The sequence below is a fragment of the Embiotoca jacksoni genome, unplaced genomic scaffold, assembly GCF_022577435.1.
Source record: "Embiotoca jacksoni isolate LCO1_2020_lvr unplaced genomic scaffold, fEmbJac1.0.p SCAF_43, whole genome shotgun sequence".
NCBI classification, from domain to species: Eukaryota; Metazoa; Chordata; class Actinopteri; family Embiotocidae; genus Embiotoca; species Embiotoca jacksoni.
In genome coordinates, this window is record NW_027185396.1 from 1,012,200 (window position 1) to 1,035,687 (window position 23,488).

The following is a 23,488-nucleotide window of genomic DNA, read 5'->3' on the forward strand; positions in this document are numbered from 1 at the left end:
GGACAAGGTTTGGGTTCGGAGAAACAACTCAAGAAAAATGTTGTCACCCGGAGGTGACAACATTGCATGGCAGTCTGTGACTTTAGCGTAATTAACATTACGTCTGTCCATCTCCATGTAAACACAGTCACCAGCTATTACATATAATATATATTTTACTATATACGTTGTAGTACAAAAGTAAAATACAAAAGTCACCGACCTCCCTTGAATTTGAATCAATTAAGAGATTGTTCGATTTAAATTAGGTCGTAGTTACTAACAATTCAGGTGTAATGTGGTGTAATCCAGCCCTGGAGATCATTATTGTCATTTCAGGGCAATACCTTCAATAATTGGTGAGAAATTCTTGCCCGGGGCAAAGTTTTAGACCAACCAAGCGACAGCCCAACATTGCCATACATAGAGCCACGCTGCTAACATGGTCACGAAGATGACTGGCAACAGTCCGGAGAGGAAAACAAGTAGAGGGGTGAAGTGTGGAGTAGATCTCAGAGGCCGACCGCAGAGCTCCTCTTTCCTCTCCGCTTTCTTCCTCTCTCAAACATGAAACACACACACACATTTTATCTATGCATCCACAGTCGCACTCACTCAGCCACACTGCGCACACACAAGGAATGCATCATTTTCAAATACTTTTGGCCGTTGGTCATCTGGGGTGATGTCATTATTTGTTTCTTCGCACATCTGTTTCCACGGAATCCAGTCCAGATGCAGGTGAAGAGGATGACTGTCACCTTATATTTCATCATATGTTCATGTGCCGAGCCTGAACGGATGACTAAAACGGGTTTCCAGAACTACACACACACTCTCACAAACACACACACATACACAAAAGGTGAGTGGCGCAGGTGTGATGAGTTCCTGACTGTGTAAAATGTACCTGTATTGACGTAATGCACATAATTCCCCACTGTGTCACCTGGGTGAGCAAGAGGAGTCGTAACCACACATACATAAACACACACACACACACACACACACACACACACACACACACACACACACGCACACACGCACACACGCACGCACGCACACACACACACACACACACACACACACACACACACACACACACACACACACTTAAACACACTCAGCCGTTCACATGTAACTGACAAGCCAGTGAGCCGGTCGGGTCACGATGATGTCATTTGGATCAGACGGCCTCTGAAACACAACTCTGTCTGACCTGGAGGTGTGTGTGTGTGTGTGTGTGTGTGTGTGTGTGTGTGTGTGTGTGTGTGTGTGCGTGCGCGCGCGCACATGTTTATGGAGGTATGACCCTGCACAAGTGTAGATCTACACCTAACACACATTTGCACTGATACACACTTTGAGTGCACATAAAAGCAGCAGAACAGAAATCCAGAAGATTTTGCGCAAGAGAGGTAAAGAGAGGGCAGAAGGAGGGAGGGAGGGAAGGAGGGGGAGAGGGAGATCAGTCATTCATAGCTGCTTTCTCTCCACATTCCTCCCCCCTTATATGGACAAAACTACTGGAGCCCATCTCTCCATCTCTTTACCACACACACACAAATACAGAATCCACCAAACCACAAACAGTAAGGGGTTCTCCACTTTTTAAAGATCCTCACCCAAATCTAAGAATTGTAATCTCTCCTTCGAGTTCTGCCTTTTGCAGAAAACCTGCCCTCATTTTATCACCCAGACTCAAGACAAAAACACTGCTATCCTGAGTCCATCTCTCTCTGCTTCGCCTGCAAGCCTCTGTTTGTTTGCTTTTGCTCTTTTCCTTTGCCGGGGTCCGTTTGGGCCGGTCGCCGCGGCACACAAGAAACCCTCCCTGTTTAGATGAGTTCATCAGAGTAGAAGACCCAGGAGAGGCACGCTGGTCATGTGGGAATCCATCAGTGAAGCTTGATGGGAAAAGAGTCAGAGAAATAGAAAGAAATACAGAGGGTAGAAAGACGATGGGGAGGGGTGGTGGTGGTGGTTTGGGGTGTGAACAAGGCAGGCTGAAAGAAACAGGAACAGAGTGAGAGGAGGCAAAGGCAGAGAGAAAGGAAGAGAGAGCTTACCTTAAAAGGCTGTGTTTGTAGATGGAGAAGGGCGTCGGAGTGTTTAATGTACTCGTGTCTGTGCCTTCCCAGGTTGTTAAATGTCCCCAACCTATATTAACAGACGGGTGGAGGGGATTTAGAGGCTTTATAGAGCGGAATAGAGACTTCAGACTTCAGAGGGAATTCAGGGGAAGAGAGACCACCCTCCTCCAAGCTGGACTTACATGACATCAGTGTGTATCTGATGATAGAGGAGTGATTGTAGTGCGTGTGTAAGTGTGTCTGTGTGTGTGTGTGTGTGTGTGTGTGTGTGTGTGTGTGTGTGTGTGTGTGTGTGTGTGTGTGTGTGTGTGTGTGTGTGCGCGCGCGCGCGGCAAGTAGCCACCAATAGATTTCTCTGATTCATTCAGCTCAGCCTGGTCTCCTTTTAAACCCCACGACTGTGTTGTCTTGATGCTGCACGCCTCTGTCTCATCTCAATATTTACTTGAAAATGCACACATGCACAACAGTTAACTGATAGCCTGGCTCCTCACAAACAGCCAGCCGCTATCACACAGCTATTTTACTGTAACTGCACTCGCAAAAATGTGCGTGTTGTGATTACGTGAACGCAGAGAGACACACACTCATCCTGCCTCAGCCCCATGTACTCATTACCCAACAGGAACTGAGGATCTGGGAACAGGTCCAGCTTGCTCTCTCTCTCTGTCTCTTTGTGTTTGTTAGCCCTAGTCTCCTCCAATCTGAGTTATTTTCTTAATATGGCCAGAGAGGGAGTGAAAAGAGGCCGAGAGAGCTGGATGTTGGGAAGTAGCTAAAATGTCCTGCTGCCCATCTGTCCTCACTCCTCACCTCCCCGTCCAAACGGTAGAGTTTGTTTATTCTGTGCGGTGTACATGAGTGGGGTTCGCCACTGAGGATGACACAGGGATTACTGAGAGGTTTAGACAATCAAAAGTTGTATTTACAAATAACCTCAAACTACTGTCTTTATTCTGAGAAGTTAAAAGTCCTTCAATTCAGTCAAGAGGTGCAATTGTTGCTTTCGTTTCTTTTTAGGAGGGGTGGTGGTAGGGGGTTGCATCTAGTTTTGTATATAGTACTTGGGCTCGCTTACTCACTATTCAGTGCAACCCGGTATCACGGCAAAATGTGAAATAGACACGCTGGTCCCCTCCAGCAAAATGTGAGATTGTCACGCTTTGGGCTGTTTAAGCGTGAAAGTTACACCTTTTCCTGTAGTGGATGAAAATGAAACCCACTGCATGCTCAGAGCCATGTGATTTGCAGGAAAATGAAACTTTTAGCAAACTCTCGTGGTTGGGGTAACTAAATAAGCACATCGTTTGGGGTTAGGAGAAAGAACGTGGTTGGGGTTCGGAAAAATAATATGTTTGGGGTTTGGAAGCAAAAACAACTGAAAAGCGTTGTCACCTCCTCGTCGACTGGCATTGCAGTCTCTGCCTACTGCCACCATGCCACCCCTCCTGCTTCCCAATAATGACAACAAATGACCTTTGGTCTCCAAACCTGTGTTGCCAGGCCTTGGACGAATGATCCCATGTCACATGACATCTACGTGCGTGTAAGTTTCACGCTTACAAAACATGTAACTTTCATGCATAGACAGCCCCGAAGCATGGCTATCTCACGTTTTGCTGTAGTGTCTATTTCATGCTTTGCCGTGATACTGCATTTTACTATTAAAATTGCTCACTGGATTACTCCCAGCTTTACTCCTCTTTATTGTGATTACAGTCTGGACTCACTGTTGCTCCCCTCGGTGCCTTGTTAGTTGATCTTGAAATGTGTTTGCTACCTAAACTCTGGGAAGCATCGATGTGGGATCCAAACGTAGGTGCTGTTATTTGTTGATTTCTGAGGCTGGTAACTGTAAACTTCCTTATAAAAACATATCCATTATTTTATAAGAAAAATAGAGAAAAGTAAGAACCTCATGTTCACAATGTGTATTTTTTTTCTTTCTATAAATATATAGGCCGTGTTCTTTATAAGTTCTTCAAGTACACATGTCAGTTTTGAAGTACCGAAGTTGGATTTAGGCTTGGCATTGCTCTCGCTCAGATTAAATTTTGGGATTGATGTATTTTAGAGATAAGTCATTTTGAACGCATCTTGAAATTTGGGCTCTAGTTCTTTCATGCAGGATTTTCTCACAACTCATGTTGAAAAATACATCAAAGAAACTATGACAATAGAGGGAAAAAAAGTTCAGCGAAATTAAAGGAAGTCCAGACAATGCACAGTGACATACGGTAGAAATGTGAGCCGATGAGACCAGCTGAAGTCATGTCGCTGGTTTCTGTTTAGGCCTTCGGCTTTGACCAGCTGGTTCGACTGTAGCTGGCATACAGACACACACACACACACACACACACACACACACACACACACACACACACACACACACACACACACACAGTATGCTTACACATGTGTTGGGCATCTGGGAAAATCAATGATTTCATCTGCAGGCTGGTTAAAAGAGCAGACAACCACATAGCATGTAGCATGATTACCTCTCAGTCTGTACAGTGTGGGAATAAACAGGGAAAAAAACAGACCTACACTTTCCACCAGCGCACACACACAAACACACACACACATACACACACACACACACACACACACACACACACACACACACACACACACACATACTGTATATAGATACAGACAAGAGGGGAACCCCTACTAGAGATGATAACACTTTTTCCATGACATACAGCACTCTGAAACACAGACACACTTTGTACTCATATGCACATACACACACACACACACACACTTGTGGACATCTCATTATTGCTACGTCCTGTTCCTGAGTGTGTGCGTGCGTGTGTGCGTGTGTGTGTGTGTGTGTGTGTGTGACTCAACCCGCGGCAGACATCAGAGTCTGCTGCTCGGTGAGTCAGTGTGATTATACTTCGACTCTGCTTCATGACTTCAGATCTGCACAGTGTAGTTTACTGTGCTTATAAGACGAGCTGATACCACATATTAAGTGCGTTAAAGGAGTGTATGTGTAGGTGTGGGAGGTTTAAAGTGCTGCTTTGTGCTGTAATGACGATGTAGACGATGATGTCTGGTTGGGTTGTCTTGTTGCTTCTGCAGAGGAATACATGATGGTTTAACTGTTCAGATCTTCTCAGATTTTCACAGTTCATTTTATATGGTTTTGGACCATTTTGTGTTTCAGTTCTGATGAGGAAACTTTACAATTTCAAAGAGTATTCACAATGATCACGATGATTCCTAAGGAAGCCAGGGGGCTTATGACGAGATATCATTCGGTCCACAATGGGAATTGTCATAAATCCACTTAGTTGACACCATTTTCTAATCTGGACATTGAATATTCTAATTGTCTTTGAATCCTACATCCTACAGTGCCGTGTTTCCCCGAGGCAGACAGCCTTGGGAGGGCGAGATGGGTCGTCACGTTACGTCTCAGACTGCTTGCTTGATAGCATTTCCCATTAGCATCCTTATTACTTTCAGTACATACAGGAAGTAGGGGTGTATTTAATAAATAATGATACTCTGCTCTAATTTTCAGCAGTTTGAGGTCAAGGTTTGCCCATTAATAACTTAATTGTAGGCTTTTACTGCTAAAATTATCTTGGCAAGCAGCAACTAATTAGCAACCTTTCTGGTATGTGGAACCTTTCCATGAGTCATATTGATTCATTGGTATGTCTGATCAAATATAAAATGTTTGAAGGTTGAAAGATGGTTTTTATGGCGCAACCTGGTCAAATTTTACTCAAGTTTTTGGATGCATCCTAGCATCATGCTAATCTCACATGTGATTTGTGAGTCTTTAGACTCTAGGAATCAGGGTATTTTCATTCTTTTGGAACTCTCCACTAGATCGGATCAGCCTCCGTTAAGCCTGATGATGTGTCCTCTTCCTCTGCACCCACCTCCTGTGGAATACCACAAGGCTTCATATTAGGTCCCGTTGAAATGCAATATCTCCTGCCATTGTTACGCAGATGGAACAGATGACAGTATTTGGTTGTTTGGACTTCCCTCTATAGGTCCTCATCCGTCCCCATTGGGAAATTTTCCATGAAATGAACATAGTCATAATTTATTAAACTGCCAAAACCAGTAAGAGTGGATGAACCTGAGGCTTTTTAAGGCCCCTCAGGATGTGGGGACCCAGAACAGTTTCCCACTTTGCCCAGTTGGTAATCCATCTTTTGGTATCGGCAAATATTTGTGAGCAGTTTGTAAATGACTAGTAATCCAGACAATTGGTCAAACCTGGACATTAATGGCTTGAATTACAGTTGTTGTTTTTTAAAAAGGTGCTACAAGAAACTTTAAAAACTTTAGCAAACCCATTGGTTACAATTTATAAACCATTAAGTACTGTTTGTGAGATTTTCCTGCTTGAGCTGGTCATAAATGCCACTCGTATCTCTAAATATGCACGCCTGTCCATTTTTCTTCATATTTACTCCCCTGTGTCATATAGGTGCCACTTTTTTGTGCATGTGTGCACTCCTTGGCGATAGTGATGGCGGGTGGAGCGGGATGGGGAGGGGGGAGGGGGGGGGCAGGAATGCAAGTAAAGAGACATATTTCTTTAATTACATGCAAGTGGATTTTTAATGTGCTGTTTATGGGTCTAATCTAAGTGCTCAGGACTCGTGTCTGTGTGCTGTCTTCACTCCATATGTACCGTTTGTCAGCATGTGCATTTAAATTTAGCTCCGTCGTGCGTTTGTGTGTGTGTGTGTGTGTGTGTGTGTGTGTGTGTGTGTGTGTGTGTGTGTGTGTGTGCGTGCGTGTGTGCGTGCGTGTGTGTGTGTGTGTGTGTGTGTGTGTGTGTTCAGGAGAACAAGAGACAGAAAGAGAGAGCACGTCTCAGAGTGTTCTTCGTAATTTTCAGTTAAACAATTTACCACTTTAGCTCCTTAACTGGCTAACAGAGAGAAGCTTTGATATGAGGCTGTCAGCTGGACCCCGACTCAGATTCTAACGTCTTTCTCTGAAACCATCTCTCTCTGCCATTCTCTGTTCCCTCTTATATCGCTCATCTTTTCACATTATAGCAGCCTCTTCCTCCAAAATTTGTCACTCGTCTGTTTTTTTTTCACTCTTAACCTTGCCCCCACTCTGTCTGAGATATTATTTCTGTATGTTTAAGCTATTGCAAAAGTCAGAATCATCCATCTTCTTTGTAAGGGAAAAAGTCAGAGTCCTTAGCTGTGCCTAAGATAGACATAATTGCAGTGACTTCAGCTGCTTGTCGTGCATGTCGGAGAAACAGAGCAACTAAAACCAGCTTGATTTATTCTTTCGTTTCCAACTCAGTGCCCAGTTCTCATGTTCTGTATGAGAAAACCTTGCCTCCACTTTACATGACAATTTAGCTCCTTTATTCCTCAATGTTGGTGTGAGTTACCAAAGAGAAAATCAAAACCTCTGTTGTGGCTCTTTGGATTTCCAAAATCTTATCACACACTTTCAACATGTACAATTCTTTCTCTCTCTCTCTCTCGCTGTCACACTTTCAGCTTTTGGACGATCAGCTCTCAGTCTTCACTGTTTTACTTTAAGCTTTACGTCATTCTGAAGGGATTCAGACCAGCTATTTATACTGTCTCATCCTGAGACCTTGTCCTTGCATTTCACGCATTATGAAACATATTTCAAGGAATTTGTTAACAAACAACAAGAAAGCAGATACCATATCTAGCAGCAGATGTTTGATAAATTACACAAAAACATGTTATAGTATGGTGATGAACCAGTTCCCGTGTTATGTGTGTAAACTGACCGGTCACTGCTAAATAGAACATAACCATCATTACTTTTTTTATAAGTAAATATTGTTGTCACCACTGAAGCGAAGTGGTTCATGATATCAAGATGATATATTACTTTATTAACTTATCATTACTGACCATTTGTCACCTTAAGTAGCCAACAAGCCTGTGTGATATATTTTTGTTTAGCATTCCTTATGGACATTTTAGTTTAGTTTTGCATCTCTCTTCTCTTTCAGAGGGTGACTCAATGTTTTCCATTCATCCATCTTGAACGCTATGATTCTGCTTTCACGCAGTTCATTCGTTTTCCATTTGTATCATTAAGATGGTCATCAACAAATACTAATAAATCATGCGTGTCATCTGGATAACAATGGTGGTAAATGTTGCGCGTCTGCTGCAGTGCACAGTGGAAATTGCATAAGTGTTTTTTTTTAAAAACTAGAACACAGGGTGTTTTGTTATTGAAAGAAAAAAGGAACAATCAAACAAAAAATATCTATGTTCATCTAAATCCACACATATATAGATAGATAAACATTCACACATATATAGCAGTATAGATGTGGAAACATATATACATGCATTTTTAAATATACACATTTATACTCATACATATGTAAATATTTATTAAACAAAGGAAGGGTGTTTTGGGGAAACATACCTTCCACTTCTTCCATATTTCCTTGAATTTGTTTTCTTGAAGTAATTCCTTCGTGCATAAATGCTTGACACAACTTTGTAATGTTTATTTGTTCAGCTTTTATCTGTCTTCCATTCATTGAGCCTACATTTAAAAACAAAAACAAAAGTATGCCGGCATGTGTGTGTGTTTACCCAACAAATAAAGCCTCCAATGAGGTAACTTCAACAAGTCATGATGTCACTGACCGACTGAACGAGACCATAATGACAAACATCTGGCTCTTACTGGTTCACGCACAACACACACACACACACACACACACACACACACACACACACACAAATCCAAAATTAACTCTCCCGTTGTCCTCGGGTCAACCAAGTTCTATTTTATTTCTATATTTTTATATTTTTTTGGGATCATTGGTCATCATTCTTTAAAGAAACCCTCGCAGCCTCCTTGTCACCAATGATCCCCAAAAATCTGAAAATAAAATAGAACTTGGTTGAACACAGCTGCGGGTCATTTTGACCCGAGGACAACGGGAGGGTTAAGGGACAAGCTGATGGTGTTTTTACAAAGATCTAGCTCCCCCCCCCCCCCCCCCCCCCCCCCCTCCCGGTCTCCTCCTCTTCTTCCTGTCTCTTAAACCTTCTCACCATCTCTTCTCCTTCCTTATCTCCTCCCCTCCACCACATCCATTCAATACTGCTGCCTCCTCGCTCACACAAGAAAACTATCGCTGTGTCCCCAATCGCATACTTACATACATATGCTCACTATTTTGAGCGCGTGAGTACATTCATACCGTCAAGTATGGAAACATGCAGTGCACTTTAAGTACCTGGATGATGTACTCAATACAGTCTACACATGGAGTATGAAAGGATGACAAAAGTGTTTATATTTCATTTAGTACCAGAGGTTGGATAGAAGCCATCAGTATGTTAATTGTGTGCGTTATACAGAGGGCACAAAAACATGTTGATTTCAGGGTAAGAAAATTCAAGCCAGCAGATATGTTGGCAGGTGATGCATTCAAATGCTACAGTTATTTCTGGTAAGTACAGAACAGCATGGTTCAGTTTGAGACAACACTATCCCTGTTTAAAAATTTTAAATACTACATAAATAAGAGTATTAACATGTCAGAGTACTAAATGTGAGTGTAGTAAGGGAAAGTACTATTTGGAACATTTATTTTCTGGCCAAAAGTTAGTTGCGAAGGTCAATTTGCTTAGTATGAAGACTGGAAACGACAATCACAGACACATTGAGAGTTAAGAAATAGCATGAAGTAGTTACAGAAATAGCCAAAAAACGTTCCGAATGTCTTCATTAGTCTGTAATCTCTCCTTATTCTCCACCTCTTCCCCTCCATCCTCCCACCAGGCTGATGAACTGGAAGTAGAGGGCACACAAGAGGCCGAACATTCTTGTTTCCTGAGCCAATGCTCAGCTGGAGAGCTCTCAAATACACACACACACACACACACACACACACACACACACACACACACACACACACACACACACACACACACACACACACACACACACACACACCCCATGTTGAGTCAGACCGGTTGACAGAGAGAAACACAGCACCCCACAGTCTGTCTGAACAATAACAGATAACAGGAAAGAAAGGACAGCCACTGCAGTGAGATGTGGATGGACACACACACACACACACACACACACACACACACACACACACACACACACACACACACAGAGAGAGAGAGAGAGATTGACTGATGAAGACTGATGAGGATCTGTCCACACACACCCCCAGGCTACAATAAAGATGGGTGAGATGCGAGCACTGCACGGGCAGTCATGACATCATACCTTTAAAATCCCGAAGGCGCGGTCATGACGTCACCCTTGTAAAAAAGCAAAAGAGCAAAAACAGAGAAAGAGGGGTGAGAGAGAGAGAGAAACACCCCCAGCGCCTCTGATTCTTTACCCGTTTACCAATTAAGGCTCTCACGGTGGAGGCCAGAGAGAGAGAGGAGGTAGAAAAGAGCAAAAGAAGCGGAGGGACTATCTCTTTCCTTTACGCCACCAGTACAACCAATACACCCATTTCCCCCCACCGGGACTGCGCGTGGGGAGGGAGGTCCGGGACCTCGGTTCAGCAGACACACACACACACACACACACACACACACACACAAACACACCCTCTGCGACCACAGCAACTGCGGTGCTGCAACGCGCACTAACTGAGCGGACCAGAGAGGCGGCGGACACACACACACTTCAAGATCACAGGCTACCACCATCAGGTGAGTCCGTCCCGCTGTGGACTTTGTGGGTGCGGGGAAGAGTGATGCGGGGCTTGTCACCGAGTTTCTGCTGGGGTTTTTTATTTACCGAGATTTTCTAGGCAGTGTGACTTTCACTCCAAACTGTACGATTTGAAGGTGTGTGATGAAGTTTTGTGGTAACTGTGGGTGTGTTTGGGTCGGTGGGAGCGGCCAGCGGCGCGGAGAGATAACGGGAGAGTCCGCTGCTCTCATCGGTTGGGCTGCCGCTGCTGGGGTGCGGGTGCGGTGCGGTGCGGTGCGTGCGTGCGCCTCGCCTCGCCTCGCTTCACCTCGCGCGCCGCTAAAGTTTTAAATATTTGTGAAACTTTTATGGTGAAGTTAGTCGGTTTATATCTTTGGTGCCGCCTCTTGTATAGAAGGGTATCGCGCTGGAGCTCCTCAACCCATCTCACTCTATTCAAATTTACTACATTTTGTTTCTGGGGTGCCACGCACGAGCGTACGTGCACCGCAGAAGCCGCGGACTGTAGCATCTCCCCGCTGTTACGATTAGGGGCTGCACACCAAATAAGGTAATACACGGACACTAACTGCTTTTTATCGGGGGTCCGAGTAGTGGCCGCGTGCGCCCTCCGCCGCCGGGAGCGGGTCTCACACCGCAACAGCAGGCGGGCCAACTTGTTCAGGACGTTTGAACAGTGGACGAGGAAATATCACGTCCTGAAGTAAAAGTGTGCTACTTACACTACTCTGTCAAAATATTCCGTTACAAGTAAAAAAAAATGATGTACAGGACTAATGATTATTTTCATTTGGGATGAATTTCTTACACTATAAGGATTATTTGGTTGGCAAAATTCAGAAAATAGTAACCAGAACCCCAAAGTGGCAGTCCAATCCTTAAAATGACCAATAAATTATAAAATGTAAAGAAAACAATGATCCAAAAGTTTCCCATTTTTTCTCTCTCAATCAGCCAATCCTTTCAACTCTGTCCATCATAGCGCATAAGATTTCATAAGCTGAGTAGCCTACAATATTGCACTCTCAACTATTGTAGATGTAGGCCTACATATTGGTATGAAAAAAATACGTAAGTGAAGTACAAATCACCTAACTCAAGTTGCTACTTTAGTAAATGTACTATCCACGAACATGTTTCAGTGCAGCTCCGAAAAAAAAGTTAACCCCTCATTTTATGACCTATGCTGCAACCAGTCAGGAGGGTATGATGGAAGTGTAATACCACTGAAACGCCCCTAGGGGGCTGGCTCGAAAAAAACTCTTTCTCTGATAGACAAGCCTTCAAAAAGCTCAACTTCTCTCATTAAATAGTTAATAAAAAAAAAAATTCCTCGTGTCATTATGGTGAGCTAAATTCCCTCTTTCTGACCAGTTCTGGTGGTCCCACAGGAAATAACTCAATAATTCATTTGATATTAGGACTTGAGGAGAGGTTGGTTTTGGGGGCGTGTCCAGTTTGATTGACATTTCCTGAGGTGCAGTCCCATCACTGGTATAAGGAAACGTGCATAGCGTCCAAAGGTTCTTCGTCAGATATAAACCTCACTATTCTACTGCTCCACTTTTTTGTCTAAATATGGTCACTTCTGGCTCCAAACTGCCAGACTCAAGGTTTTCAATATGGCCGTTCACAAAACAATGATCTTTAGATACAGTCAATGTTTCCTACTGTTGGTAATACATTTGAGCTTGAGGGCAGCAACAGCAAGGGACAGCAGATCTCAACTGTCAGGTTTGTTGCTACTTATAGGATGAGATATTTCGGTAACCAAGATTGATCTACAGTATATTTTCTATTATGACAGTATGGTGGAAGTGTATGACATATAAGAGAAAGAGAACAATATATAGCCATAAAATATACTGTCAGGCAGAAAGCAGATTCTTGAGGTTCCACACAAAATGAGAAGCCAGAAAAGAAAACTAAGATGGACCCAATAGTTGTTCTACAACAACCTGCATCTTAGTGTTTTTATACCTATATGGCACATTGTCTCTGGTTGGGTGTGTGGGCATTCTCAATTTCTTAATTGATAATATGTACAGCCATCTCCAGTCTCCAGTGTGCACATAGACTGGTGGCCTGCAGCTCATTATGAAACGGGGACTGCTAATATGATTGTTGTTGGTGTGACCGGAGCGATCATTGCATCAGGTCAATCTAATAAGAAGGATTTTTTTTACTGGCGTGGTTGCAGCAGAGTTGTCCCCACTAAAACTGTGACGAAATGGTGATGATGATTCAATTAAATACCATTGCATCACAACACAGGTTATTTTAATGCCAATTAACACATTAAAGTCCTGACAGCAGAACTTTACAGCATTATATAGAGAAACCCAACAATTCCCACATAAGATGATTCTTCACATGATTCTTTGGTGGAAGTCTGGAATGTGCCTCTTTTGTTCTCGGAGTAAATGTAAGCAGTCGTTTCCAACCTCTTCTGGCAGGTGATTTCACACTGAGGTCATAACATTCTTGTTCAGCCTTCACCTAAATCACAGTTGAGAGCTTTGTGTGTTTTCAGATTGTGCACTTTGGATGTTTACTCTGACACAGAGTCAGAGAGGTTTTTTTTTAGCAGAGCTGTTTACCGGGTAGAGAAGCTGTAAAAATCCTAAATTTGTCTTTTGTCCTTTTGTAATTAATAATAATTACAAAGCTTACATAAAATCTAAAAAGCATGAAGATACTGTAGTTGCATCGGAGTGTTTCTTCTTCAGCTCTTTTGACCATTTGTAGGCTACCAGGAAGCTTTCAATAAATCGAATTATAATTAAATACTTCAAAACATGAAGGCAGTTAATCACAAAATGACGTGAAATCTACCAGAATAAGAGGCTACATAGCTTCTGCGTAGTTAGTATTTAGAAGGACTAGTATTGTTACGCTGTAACATTCAAGATGAACTTTAGTCTTACGTATGTTGTGTTGCAAACTCAGCTACTCAAATATCAGAGCATAGAAACTGATGTTAAAATTCTTCGAAAAAGCAAAAAGTGCTGTCGTTTGGTTTGGCTGAATAAGTTTGGCCCCGTGATGGACCAGCGACCTTTGCCAAAGTCATATCAAAAGTACGGGAGAAACTTTGCATCTTTTTTGGTTTGACAACACTTTGATGAAATAATAAGAGGCATGAAAAGAGAAGGAAGAAGGTGCCAGAAAGATGTAAACTTGTCCTCATTTAACACGGTGTGGCCTAATGTCAGCCAACAAGCGCCACCACTGTCTGCAGGAACTGAAGGGGAAATCCATTACTTTACTCTAATCTGTGCATCTGTCTTGCTCTCCCCACACGGTCTTGTGTCATGTGGTTGGCAGCGTTGTGGCGTGCAGCGTGTTAACTTCCTGTGCTGAGCTCCTTCTCTGCACAGCTTGTGAAGGTGTGGTGAGTGACGGTGAGAAGATGTTGGCATCACGGCCTGCTATTGTAAAAATAGAGGTGTTATTGTGGGCGGTGGCTGCAAAACCTCAACAACTATCTAACTAATGTAACTTCATCTAATGTAATATTGAATGTACAACGCAGGCTCCGCGTTTACATCATTAATACTGAGCAGTTTATCTAATGTGTAACTTGATTGTCACCAAACATCCAAAGCCCTCTCCTCATTTCATTTACTCTTTAAAATAAGAACATTATCTTTCCTGCTCATTATATGATTCTCACCCGAGACAGAACCTTTGAAGGAAACTAGCGCCCTCATCTTTGCACCCTGCCCTCTTGGTGTCTTGTAATTCGGTTGATACAGGAAATGAAGCTTATACTCCTGTTGCACTTGTTGTCATCTTTGGCTAAAGGCCCGACACACGAGCTGATGTGAAATAACATTGCAGAATTCTGGTCGACTACTGAGCTCGCCTTTTGGATTTGGTTCACAAAGATCTTCTTTCAATACCGGCAGTGTTGATGATGTGTAAGGATGCTCCTGCTCCCTCTTACATTAGTGACCCGTTGAACTGTATTTACCTGCTTGTAACCCGAGGTCCTGACCTGTCGGACTGTGTCTTTGCAGTGAGGACAGGTTCACATATCAAAACTCAGTCTTGAAACAGTCAGGCACCCTTTTGAACACTAATATAGATTTTGCTTGCTGTAATAATTTCCCTCCTCTAGAGGGGACTGTTGTGTTACATTTTGGTCTGCAGAGTTTGGTTAAGACTCATTTCAGTTAATCTGAGTATCAGACAGAGCAGGACAGTCTGAAAACATGGCTAACTACACACACCGGTCACTGCAGGACAGTGACTGCAGATGGAAAATTAGCTTTTTGCTCTTTCTGGTAAAATAAAATCGTTCTACATAAATAAGTCAAAGTTTATTTTTAAACTCATATGAGGCTTGAAATATTCGAATTAAACAACTTTTGTATAACCTTCTCTCTTCGTGTCTCAGTAGACGGGACTCAGTAATCATCACAAGAGGACATTTTGCACTGAAGACTTTGGAAGATATTTATGAAGCCACATGTTTAGAGTACATTTTTGTAAACAGAGAGGACAGTGACATCCCCCACCACTTACATATGACTATAGATTGTCAGTCTAATATTTGTAATTAACTTAAGTAAACATTGATGCAACAGTCCTTTCAAAGTAAAAGTCCAATAAAACCTACCTAAAGTATCAAAAATAAAAGTAAACACTTACATAATATTGTATATTGTATAATTAGACTTGATTTTGTACTTATACATAATTGGTCTATGTGCAGCCACTTTTAAGTGCTTTACACAATACTGGGAAGTTTAATAGTGAAGCATGGCATCATATTTGATAAGCTGATTTTCAGTTGTCAGTTAAAGTAATGGAATAAAAAGTCCAATCCATGTGTATGTGTGATGAGCTGTTCAAGTACAACACATTTTTATTCATTAAATTACATTACTGAGGAATTTCCCTTTGGTCTACAGTCCACTAAAACAACCTTACTGGTGAGTGTGAAGATCCTCAAAACTGAAAAGTGATCATGGACATATCAGCCATCATTTCATCAGGATGTGTGTAAACATTTCAGAGATTGGTCAGCTGATAATACACAAAATAATGAATAACTAATATACAGAGAAGAAAATTTCCCCTTGAGAGGAACGATGCAGAGAACAAAATGTAGTACCGCAAACTAACACTAGATGGAACTCAATGACAATGCAGAGAGACCAGAAGTCTTCACATCCTGAGACATTTTTACTTGTCTCGGTCTCCGCCCTGGGTTTTGTCTCCTGTTTATTTGGCAAATGCCAGTGACACAATAGACCGCTATGTGAACATTTCACCAGCTTCCTCAGCTTTCACTTGCTTCCAGGCAGCACTTTATTGTGTTCTCTGAAGTTCAGCTTTCAGTTGAACCTCACAGATGATCCCTCACAACCTTTGTGTTTCAAGCATCCATTCCCTTCTCTTCAGTAAACTCTGACGCTGGTTGTTTGGCTTTTCTCCTTCTCTGCGACTGTCGTCACAGGTTTTGTATTTTAATTAAACTTTTTAATTGTTGTGACAAGTTATATTTAATGAAAGTTGTGAAATGACGCAAATTACACATCTACAGGGACCAGAGCTAAATTACATAAAACTATCGAACTCTATTGTTCCATTGTTTTAAACGGCCCAGTGAGTGTAAAACGATGATGGGGCCACATTGTGTGTTTACATTAATAGGGCTCTTTTATTGGCGGTGTTATTAGGACTGGGGCTCCTGGGATGTTAGGGGGGCGAGGAGCATTCTTAAGATTCTCTCTTGACCAGACTCACACACACACACACACTCACACACACACACACACACACACACACACACACACACACACACACACACACACACACACACACACACACACACACACACAAAGCCTAAGCATTCTTGATGGCTGCAGGCCACACTGTGGTTCCAGGCACCGAACTCCTTATTTAGTCAAAAAGCTGCTGAGTCACATCTCTCCCTCTGTGTTTACAGCCACGGCTGTTGTGTTACTCACAGATTATATTATATTATATTATATTAAAGGGGCACTCTAGCAAATTAGTATTAGAAAAATTGGGGGACACATAATATCTGTTGTTTTTTATTTGATCATCAGTCTTTAAATAACTCCTCTCAGTAGTACCACAAATAAACTGAACATCACATGTGTAAAAATGTCTAAATGTTCCTTTAATTATGTTCTTGCATCAGAGTTTCTAGGGGATTTCTGTTTGTACCCTTATAGAAAACAACACATTAATTTCACATGTGCAAAAACTAATGTGACCACTTATACATGTGATTGTGTACATGTGAAAATGTGTTTTTCCGACGGGAAACACAGGATTTTGGAACATTTTCATGGTGTCATGTGTGAAGCCAACATAGATTCCCATGTGAAAACCTTCCCACATATTTCCCCCATGTTATCATATGTTGCAACATGTGGTAAACATGTGTCAAAACATGTGATCACATGTGTCCCCTGTGGACAACATGGGAAACTCGTGGTGTTTTTTCTGCAAAGGTATGAAAAGAAAACCGAAATGTCACTGTGGGACCATGTCACTTCAATTCAAAGCACTTTAATCATCCCGAAGGGGCGATTTGGGTTGACAAAAAAAAGCATAGATGGGAAACTCACCCACATAAATACACAGGAACCTTTAAGGCAGATTCTGTTGTTCTCTTGTTCAGAGAAAAAAGCAAAATTACAAATCCAGTTATCAGTTTCAACACAAGGCAAACCATTTTGTATTGTTGCTTCTTCACAAGTCTAATGGGTTCTTTATATTTCTTTAACTGTGCATGCAAAGAAATGTAAGACACATAGTGGCAGTTTAAAGTTGTTTTAGAGGAGCCGTGTGGAGTTGATGATAATCTTTTATGCCTTTTTGAAGATGATGATGTCATTTTACCTCATCCTCTCTTTTATCTTTATCACTCTCCAAATGTTGTGACAAATTTGAAAATATAAACCTCGGGAGAGATGACTTTCTTAATACAACTGATAAACTACTGTCAAAGAGCTTAAACAGAAAACACAGAATGGCTGTTAACTACACTCGTTACATTTTGAGAAACCACCTGCTGCTCTGAAGCACAAACAGACGTGGTGGGTAAGGATTTGTGTCTAGACACTCAGTATCCGGCTGATCTGCACCATAACCTGTGAAATGATAAGGCTGCACAAACAGCACAGTGACATCACACACATGAAGGCCGTGCTCCGAAAGCATGTGCACATATAAGCACTGCCCGTGTTTGCACAGAAATGGAAAATTGAACAAAAGCTGAATGCAATCCAACAAACACAAACAAACAACTGCGTGACCTCATGAGGAGTCACTAAAGCTCACGTCCCTGTGGATGTCTTGAATATTTCTTTTGACCTGGGATCCATGAGCATGAAAATCCGATGAGCTCACATCCCCACAAGGACCCTGAACAAGTGCCCTCGATCTCTGCACATAGATGCTGTAGCATTGCTACGCTTGTCTGGCTCAGAAATCAAATCTTGTCCTCTTGTAGCATTACTGTTACTAAAGAGGAAGTTGGAGGAGTAGCCAAATAATTAGGGATAAACCAGGGCTGAGAAAGAGGGAGACAGTGCCACCCTACAAAGCAAAATCGCTGATCATACGAATTAGTCAAAAGAGACTTGAGATCATAATCTCATTTGACCACCTAATGTTTCATCTCTGAAAAAAATTGCATAGAAATACAAGATAGTTAGGCTAGCTAGGACTTACCGACATTTTCTGTTCACTGGATTTGATAAAAAAAAAAAAAAACAACTAAAAAAAAAAAACTTTTAATCTCTAAAATCTGAGTGATTTAGTTTTTATACCAAATAAATAAGACAATAGTGTGGAGCGTATTGTGGCCTAGTGGTCGAGGTGGAATATCACATAGCTACCATAACTACATTTGACGCTTGACCCTTTTAAAAAAAAATGTTTTATCCTTCTCTTTTTGCCCATTTGCTTTGTCCTTAAACTGTTGACTGTCAAATAAAGACAAACAAGGTCAAATATTAATTTACAAAAAGCTAACCAGTTTAACAAAATGTTGTTTTTGGTTTGACATAAGGTCTGCAACAATGGTAAGTATAATGTATGCTTAAAGTTTTTGTTTGACTTAGGAGACTTCATTGTTTTTTCGTCTTGATTGTTTCTGTTCTTTCTGTCTTAAACACACTTTAGTATTTAGGTAAAGTTATCAAGAAGGCTGAAATCCGTTTACTCCACTCATAATTTATCTTTCAAACAGCTGTAAAGTTGGATTTATCAGACCAGTGCTCACATCTGGACAACTTTACTGTTATTTACTTGAAAGTGTGTTGAGGGCAGGGCTGATGTTTTGTCTCTCTCCCCCACAGCTTTGGCCAGAATTAATGACTGGCGTCGTGTAAGATTATGTTCAGGGACATGTTTTTTTTTTCTCTTATATTGAGAGTTGTGGACATGAAAAAGTATAATTGGGGCTGGAGCTGATTCATCGTTTGAACCAAAATGACTCCCTTCTTTCCTTCTTATCCGCCTACTTTCTTTACGAAACCTCTATCTGCGGACTATAAGTCAACTCTCTCATGTTCACCCCTTTCTTTCTTTCTTTTTCTTTTCTCTCAAACAGACGAGTTAAAAAGTGAAGAGAGAAAGAGAGGGAGCGGCCACGCAAAGTTGAGCAGACTCCACCCAGAAAAAAACAGCCAGCGAACCGAGAGACAGCGGAGACCATAAAAATGAGTGGTTCCCACCCCCGGCTCCACCAGAGCGCCGCGCCCGCTCCCAACGCTCTCTCCACGGACAAGGACGCAGAAATGCCCGCCACGGAGAAGGACCTGGCCGAGGATGCGCCGTGGAAGAAGATCCAGCAGAACACCTTCACCCGCTGGTGTAACGAGCACCTGAAATGCGTCAACAAGAGGCTCGGCAACTTGCAGACGGACCTCGGCGACGGGCTGCGGCTCATCGGGCTCCTGGAGGTCCTGTCCCAGAAGAAAATGTTCAGAAAGTACAACCAGAGGCCTACCTTCCGCCAGATGCAGCTGGAGAACGTGTCGGTGGCTCTGGAGTTCCTGGACAAGGAGAACATCAAGCTGGTGTCAATAGGTGGGTCAGTTGTGTGTGAGTTGAGGATGAATGAGCGCCAGGATCTTTCACCTTCATACAGGTGGCCTCTGCGCTCCTCTGTGCTGCAGTTTGTGCATACATGTTTGGTGTTCCCTCTAGTGCTAGCTGCATTTGACTGCACTGTCTTTTAGATGGTGATCATTTAGAGAACAGCGTATGAATGCATGCCTGCAGGGGCGCACACCGATTAAAAGATGAGCAGCCAAGTCAAGGAAAACTGTTACTTGGTACAAAAAACAAAAAAAACGAGGTTAAAACATGTTTTTCCCTCTGAACTAGTGTTAAATAAGTCTACAGGACAGTTGCCAGTGTTGCAAACATTTCTGAATGTGCTCTCAGTGAGAGGGAAGGCGTTTCCTCTGGTGTCCAGGGGCACAGCGCTTTTGTCTCCAGCTGAACAGATTTGAGGTGGGTTGTTGTGGGAGGAGGAGGAGGAGATGGGGTCCGACTTTGCAGAGAGGGGGGGGCTCCGTCCTTTCTCTTTTCCCCTGGGCCAAAACTTTTGTGGGCTTGCATGTAACTCCTAGTAGGACAGGAGAGCTGACACACACACACACACACACACACACACACACACACACACACACACACACAGAGAAAGATAGAGACACAGGGCTATTGTGTGTGCTCATGTCGTGCAGTAGGCTGAGGCTGGGTCTCCACTGAAATACACAGCACTTGGCTCACACTTTGCCAGAAAATTGGGTTTAATGGGCTTTGCCTACATGCAGCTGCTTGCCCTGCTCAACAACACTGCCACTTTCGCAGTCGGTTCAGAATTGTGGGTGAATTAAAGTCATTTTCTGCTGAGCCATGGAGAAGAGAGTGCTCTCCAACATGTCTAGATCACCTCACTGCAATGAACGAGTGCTCTCAGAGTGACTCAGAGGTCCTGCATGGACTTATTCTCACTATTATTCAGTTCATGGTTGTGGTTGTGTGGGAATTGTGTCAGATACACACCTGGAGTAAAGACCAGACCTGTATTTACAGAGAGTCTGTGGTCGGAAGTAAGGAAAGAGGTCTGTGAATCAGACATGAGTGAGTTCTTGTCATCCCTGGGGGGGGGGGGGGGGGGGGGGGCAATGTCTGGCTCACTTTGTAATTTTTCCACACACACACACACACACACACACACACACACACACACACACACGGTACTACCGCCTGCAGGTGAGGGGATGTCACTGTTTGAACCTTTACATCAAACAGCTCAAACTGTAGATGGAGAAGTGGAGGCGCTGTGAAGATTGTGTTTTTCAAAGTTCAAAGCAAATTTTGGTTGTGAGAGGTATTTTCCCTTCATGTTTCTAGTCTCGATGCCAATGTGTTTAATCCAACAATGCTCTGCTGGTATTCAGGGCCCAGTGAGCCATCCTACATGTCTGTCTGTCTGTCTGTCTGTCTGTCTGTCTGTGTGGTGACTCACCCTCATCCCCAGCTGCCCTTTTTGAGTCATTTAATCTGAAGATGAGAGAGGAGCCATTCTCTTCTGTAACTTCCTCCTTTTCATTGCAGAAAATGGACACACCCAGGCAGCAACACTCACCACAAATTACCAAACTACCAACCTCTTGCTCGGCATGATGCACGCGGTCTCTCCCTCCTTCTTTTGCTCTGTACTTCTTTATTTTCAGAACATTTTCTGCCCGTTAAATCATTTTCTTAACTGGTGACTTATCAGGTTTTTTTTTTTTCAGTTGTATCTTGATGTCCACACCTCTTTCACTTCTCACTTCACTTTTCTTTTGCTTGTTTGCTAAATTTGGATGAGTATTGATGTGCAATGCTGCCACACTGTTATCAAGAGTTACTCAAGACCAGCCAGTAGCTTGCCCCACCCTAAAAGCAACCAGGAATTACAATAATGAATCAATGGATGAATCATTTGCAGGACTACTACAAAATGTTCCTCTGCATTAGGTGAGAGGTGTTGAAAACCTCCAAAACATTATTGATATAAAACGGAAAATAAAATAAAAACATCCTTTAGATATGAGCCACTGAATTTTGCAAATGTTTTTTTTTGCAATTGTGTTTGATAAATGACCTAAGGCCAAGTTAGTGGAGAAGTTTTGGGAAACACATTGAGTTTAAAAATGATACTGTTTTTACATCTGCAACGTAAATGTAAAACTAGGGCTGACTGCTAGTTAGAAATTGCTGCCCTAGCTCTGTCCAGAAGAATACAAAATCCAGCCAGCAGAAACTCAGAGGCTATTTGCCACCCTGTTTATTTAATCCATACAAAAACTTAAGTGTAAAACGACAAGCTTGGCAGTTACATGCCAGGCTCATTGACTTATGAAAGTTGTTGCATTTGGCCAAGAAATAGTCCCTCCCATAGTCCCAATAAAACCACAACATGTCTTTTGTACACTTTGGTTTTTGTATGGATTAAGTAAATGAGATAAGTGAGGTGCAGACATTTGTTAACTTTGGAAAGAGCGAGCCTCGCTGCCCCCCCCCCCCCATTTCCAGTTTCTATGTTGAGCTAAGCTAACCGGCTGTAGCTTTATCTTTACTACACGGAGTGGTATCCATCTTCTCGAATAACCGTCAGCAAGAAAACAGATAAAAGAAGTTTCCCAAACGTGTGTATTAAATGGTTATCTGATCATCTCGTCTGGAATAACAAAGCAGGACTGCCACTTTATTCTGCACCTGCACAACTCTCGGTCCGCCCCACCAGCTTTAATCACAGTCCCCTCACGTGCGTCATCAGCATCTCTGAGCTGAGGGTCGGTACTTGAAGTGGATCCACTGTTGTTCCCATGTGGGACCTTTTTAAGTCAGTGTCTCGCCACAATGACGCTTTCCTCCTGTTCCCACAGTACCCACAGACTGCAGCCTACCGCTCACTGTAATGAGCTTTCAATCCAACAGATAATCTCTCTTTCTGCAGTTTTGACAAAAAAAAAGCCACATGATCTGGCAGCAGCAGCAGCAGCAGCAGCAGACACGTGATCACTGATGAACCCAGAGGAGAGCTCGCTTGTGTTCGGTCAGGGATGCAGTTGAAGAGTGGTGAGGCTGCCACCTAGCAGCAGGTGGCGGTGACAGTGATGCTGACTGAAGCACTTTACACCACAGCATGTCTCCTGCATGAGTCTGTATATTTAGTTTGTTGTGATTCCAGGACCGTTTTTACATTTAAATCTGTATTCCTGTGAGGACATTCCTGTTGTGCATGTGCAGAGAGATCTTCTCTGCATGCTCGGCTGTCCTCATCACACCCATGTTTGTACAAGCCGGCTCGTTTCACTTCGCAATCATCCTGTTTGTTTGTTTGTGCGCAGGTAACGAAGCTTTAACACACGTTAGCTGTTCAGCAGATTAAGACTTGTTTTGTTAATTAAATGCGTGTGCAGAGGTTCGTTCTTCGTCGTCTTCTCATCAGCAGCATCTTTTGCTTTCCGTCCGTCAGCAGCCCAGCCCAGATTCTTTAAAACCCTTCAGAGACACCTTACCTGACCGAGCTTGTGCGCAATCGGTTGAGAGGGCACGATGTTGTGCCAAAGCTCTCCCCGTCGTCCACGCAGCAGGATCTGAAATCAACAGAGTGGTGGTGTAACTTGGTATCTGGCGGCTGCGCTATCTTT

The 23,488-nt window shown here is 42.7% G+C and overlaps 1 protein-coding gene across 4 annotated transcripts in view; it reads left to right on the top strand.

Moving 5' to 3' along the window:
- The first annotated feature begins 10,439 nt into the window (after positions 1–10,439).
- flna (filamin A, alpha (actin binding protein 280)) overlaps positions 10,440–23,488 on the top strand; it is a 55,247-nt gene continuing 42,198 nt past the window's right edge. For all 4 annotated transcript variants that reach the window (XM_069169237.1, XM_069169239.1, XM_069169238.1 and 1 more), the window contains exons 1-2: positions 10,440–10,780; positions 19,387–19,865. In XM_069169237.1, coding sequence (XP_069025338.1) covers positions 19,496–19,865 — 370 coding nt within the window. In that variant the 5' untranslated portion in view covers positions 10,440–10,780; positions 19,387–19,495. The remainder of the gene's footprint in view (positions 10,781–19,386; positions 19,866–23,488) is intronic.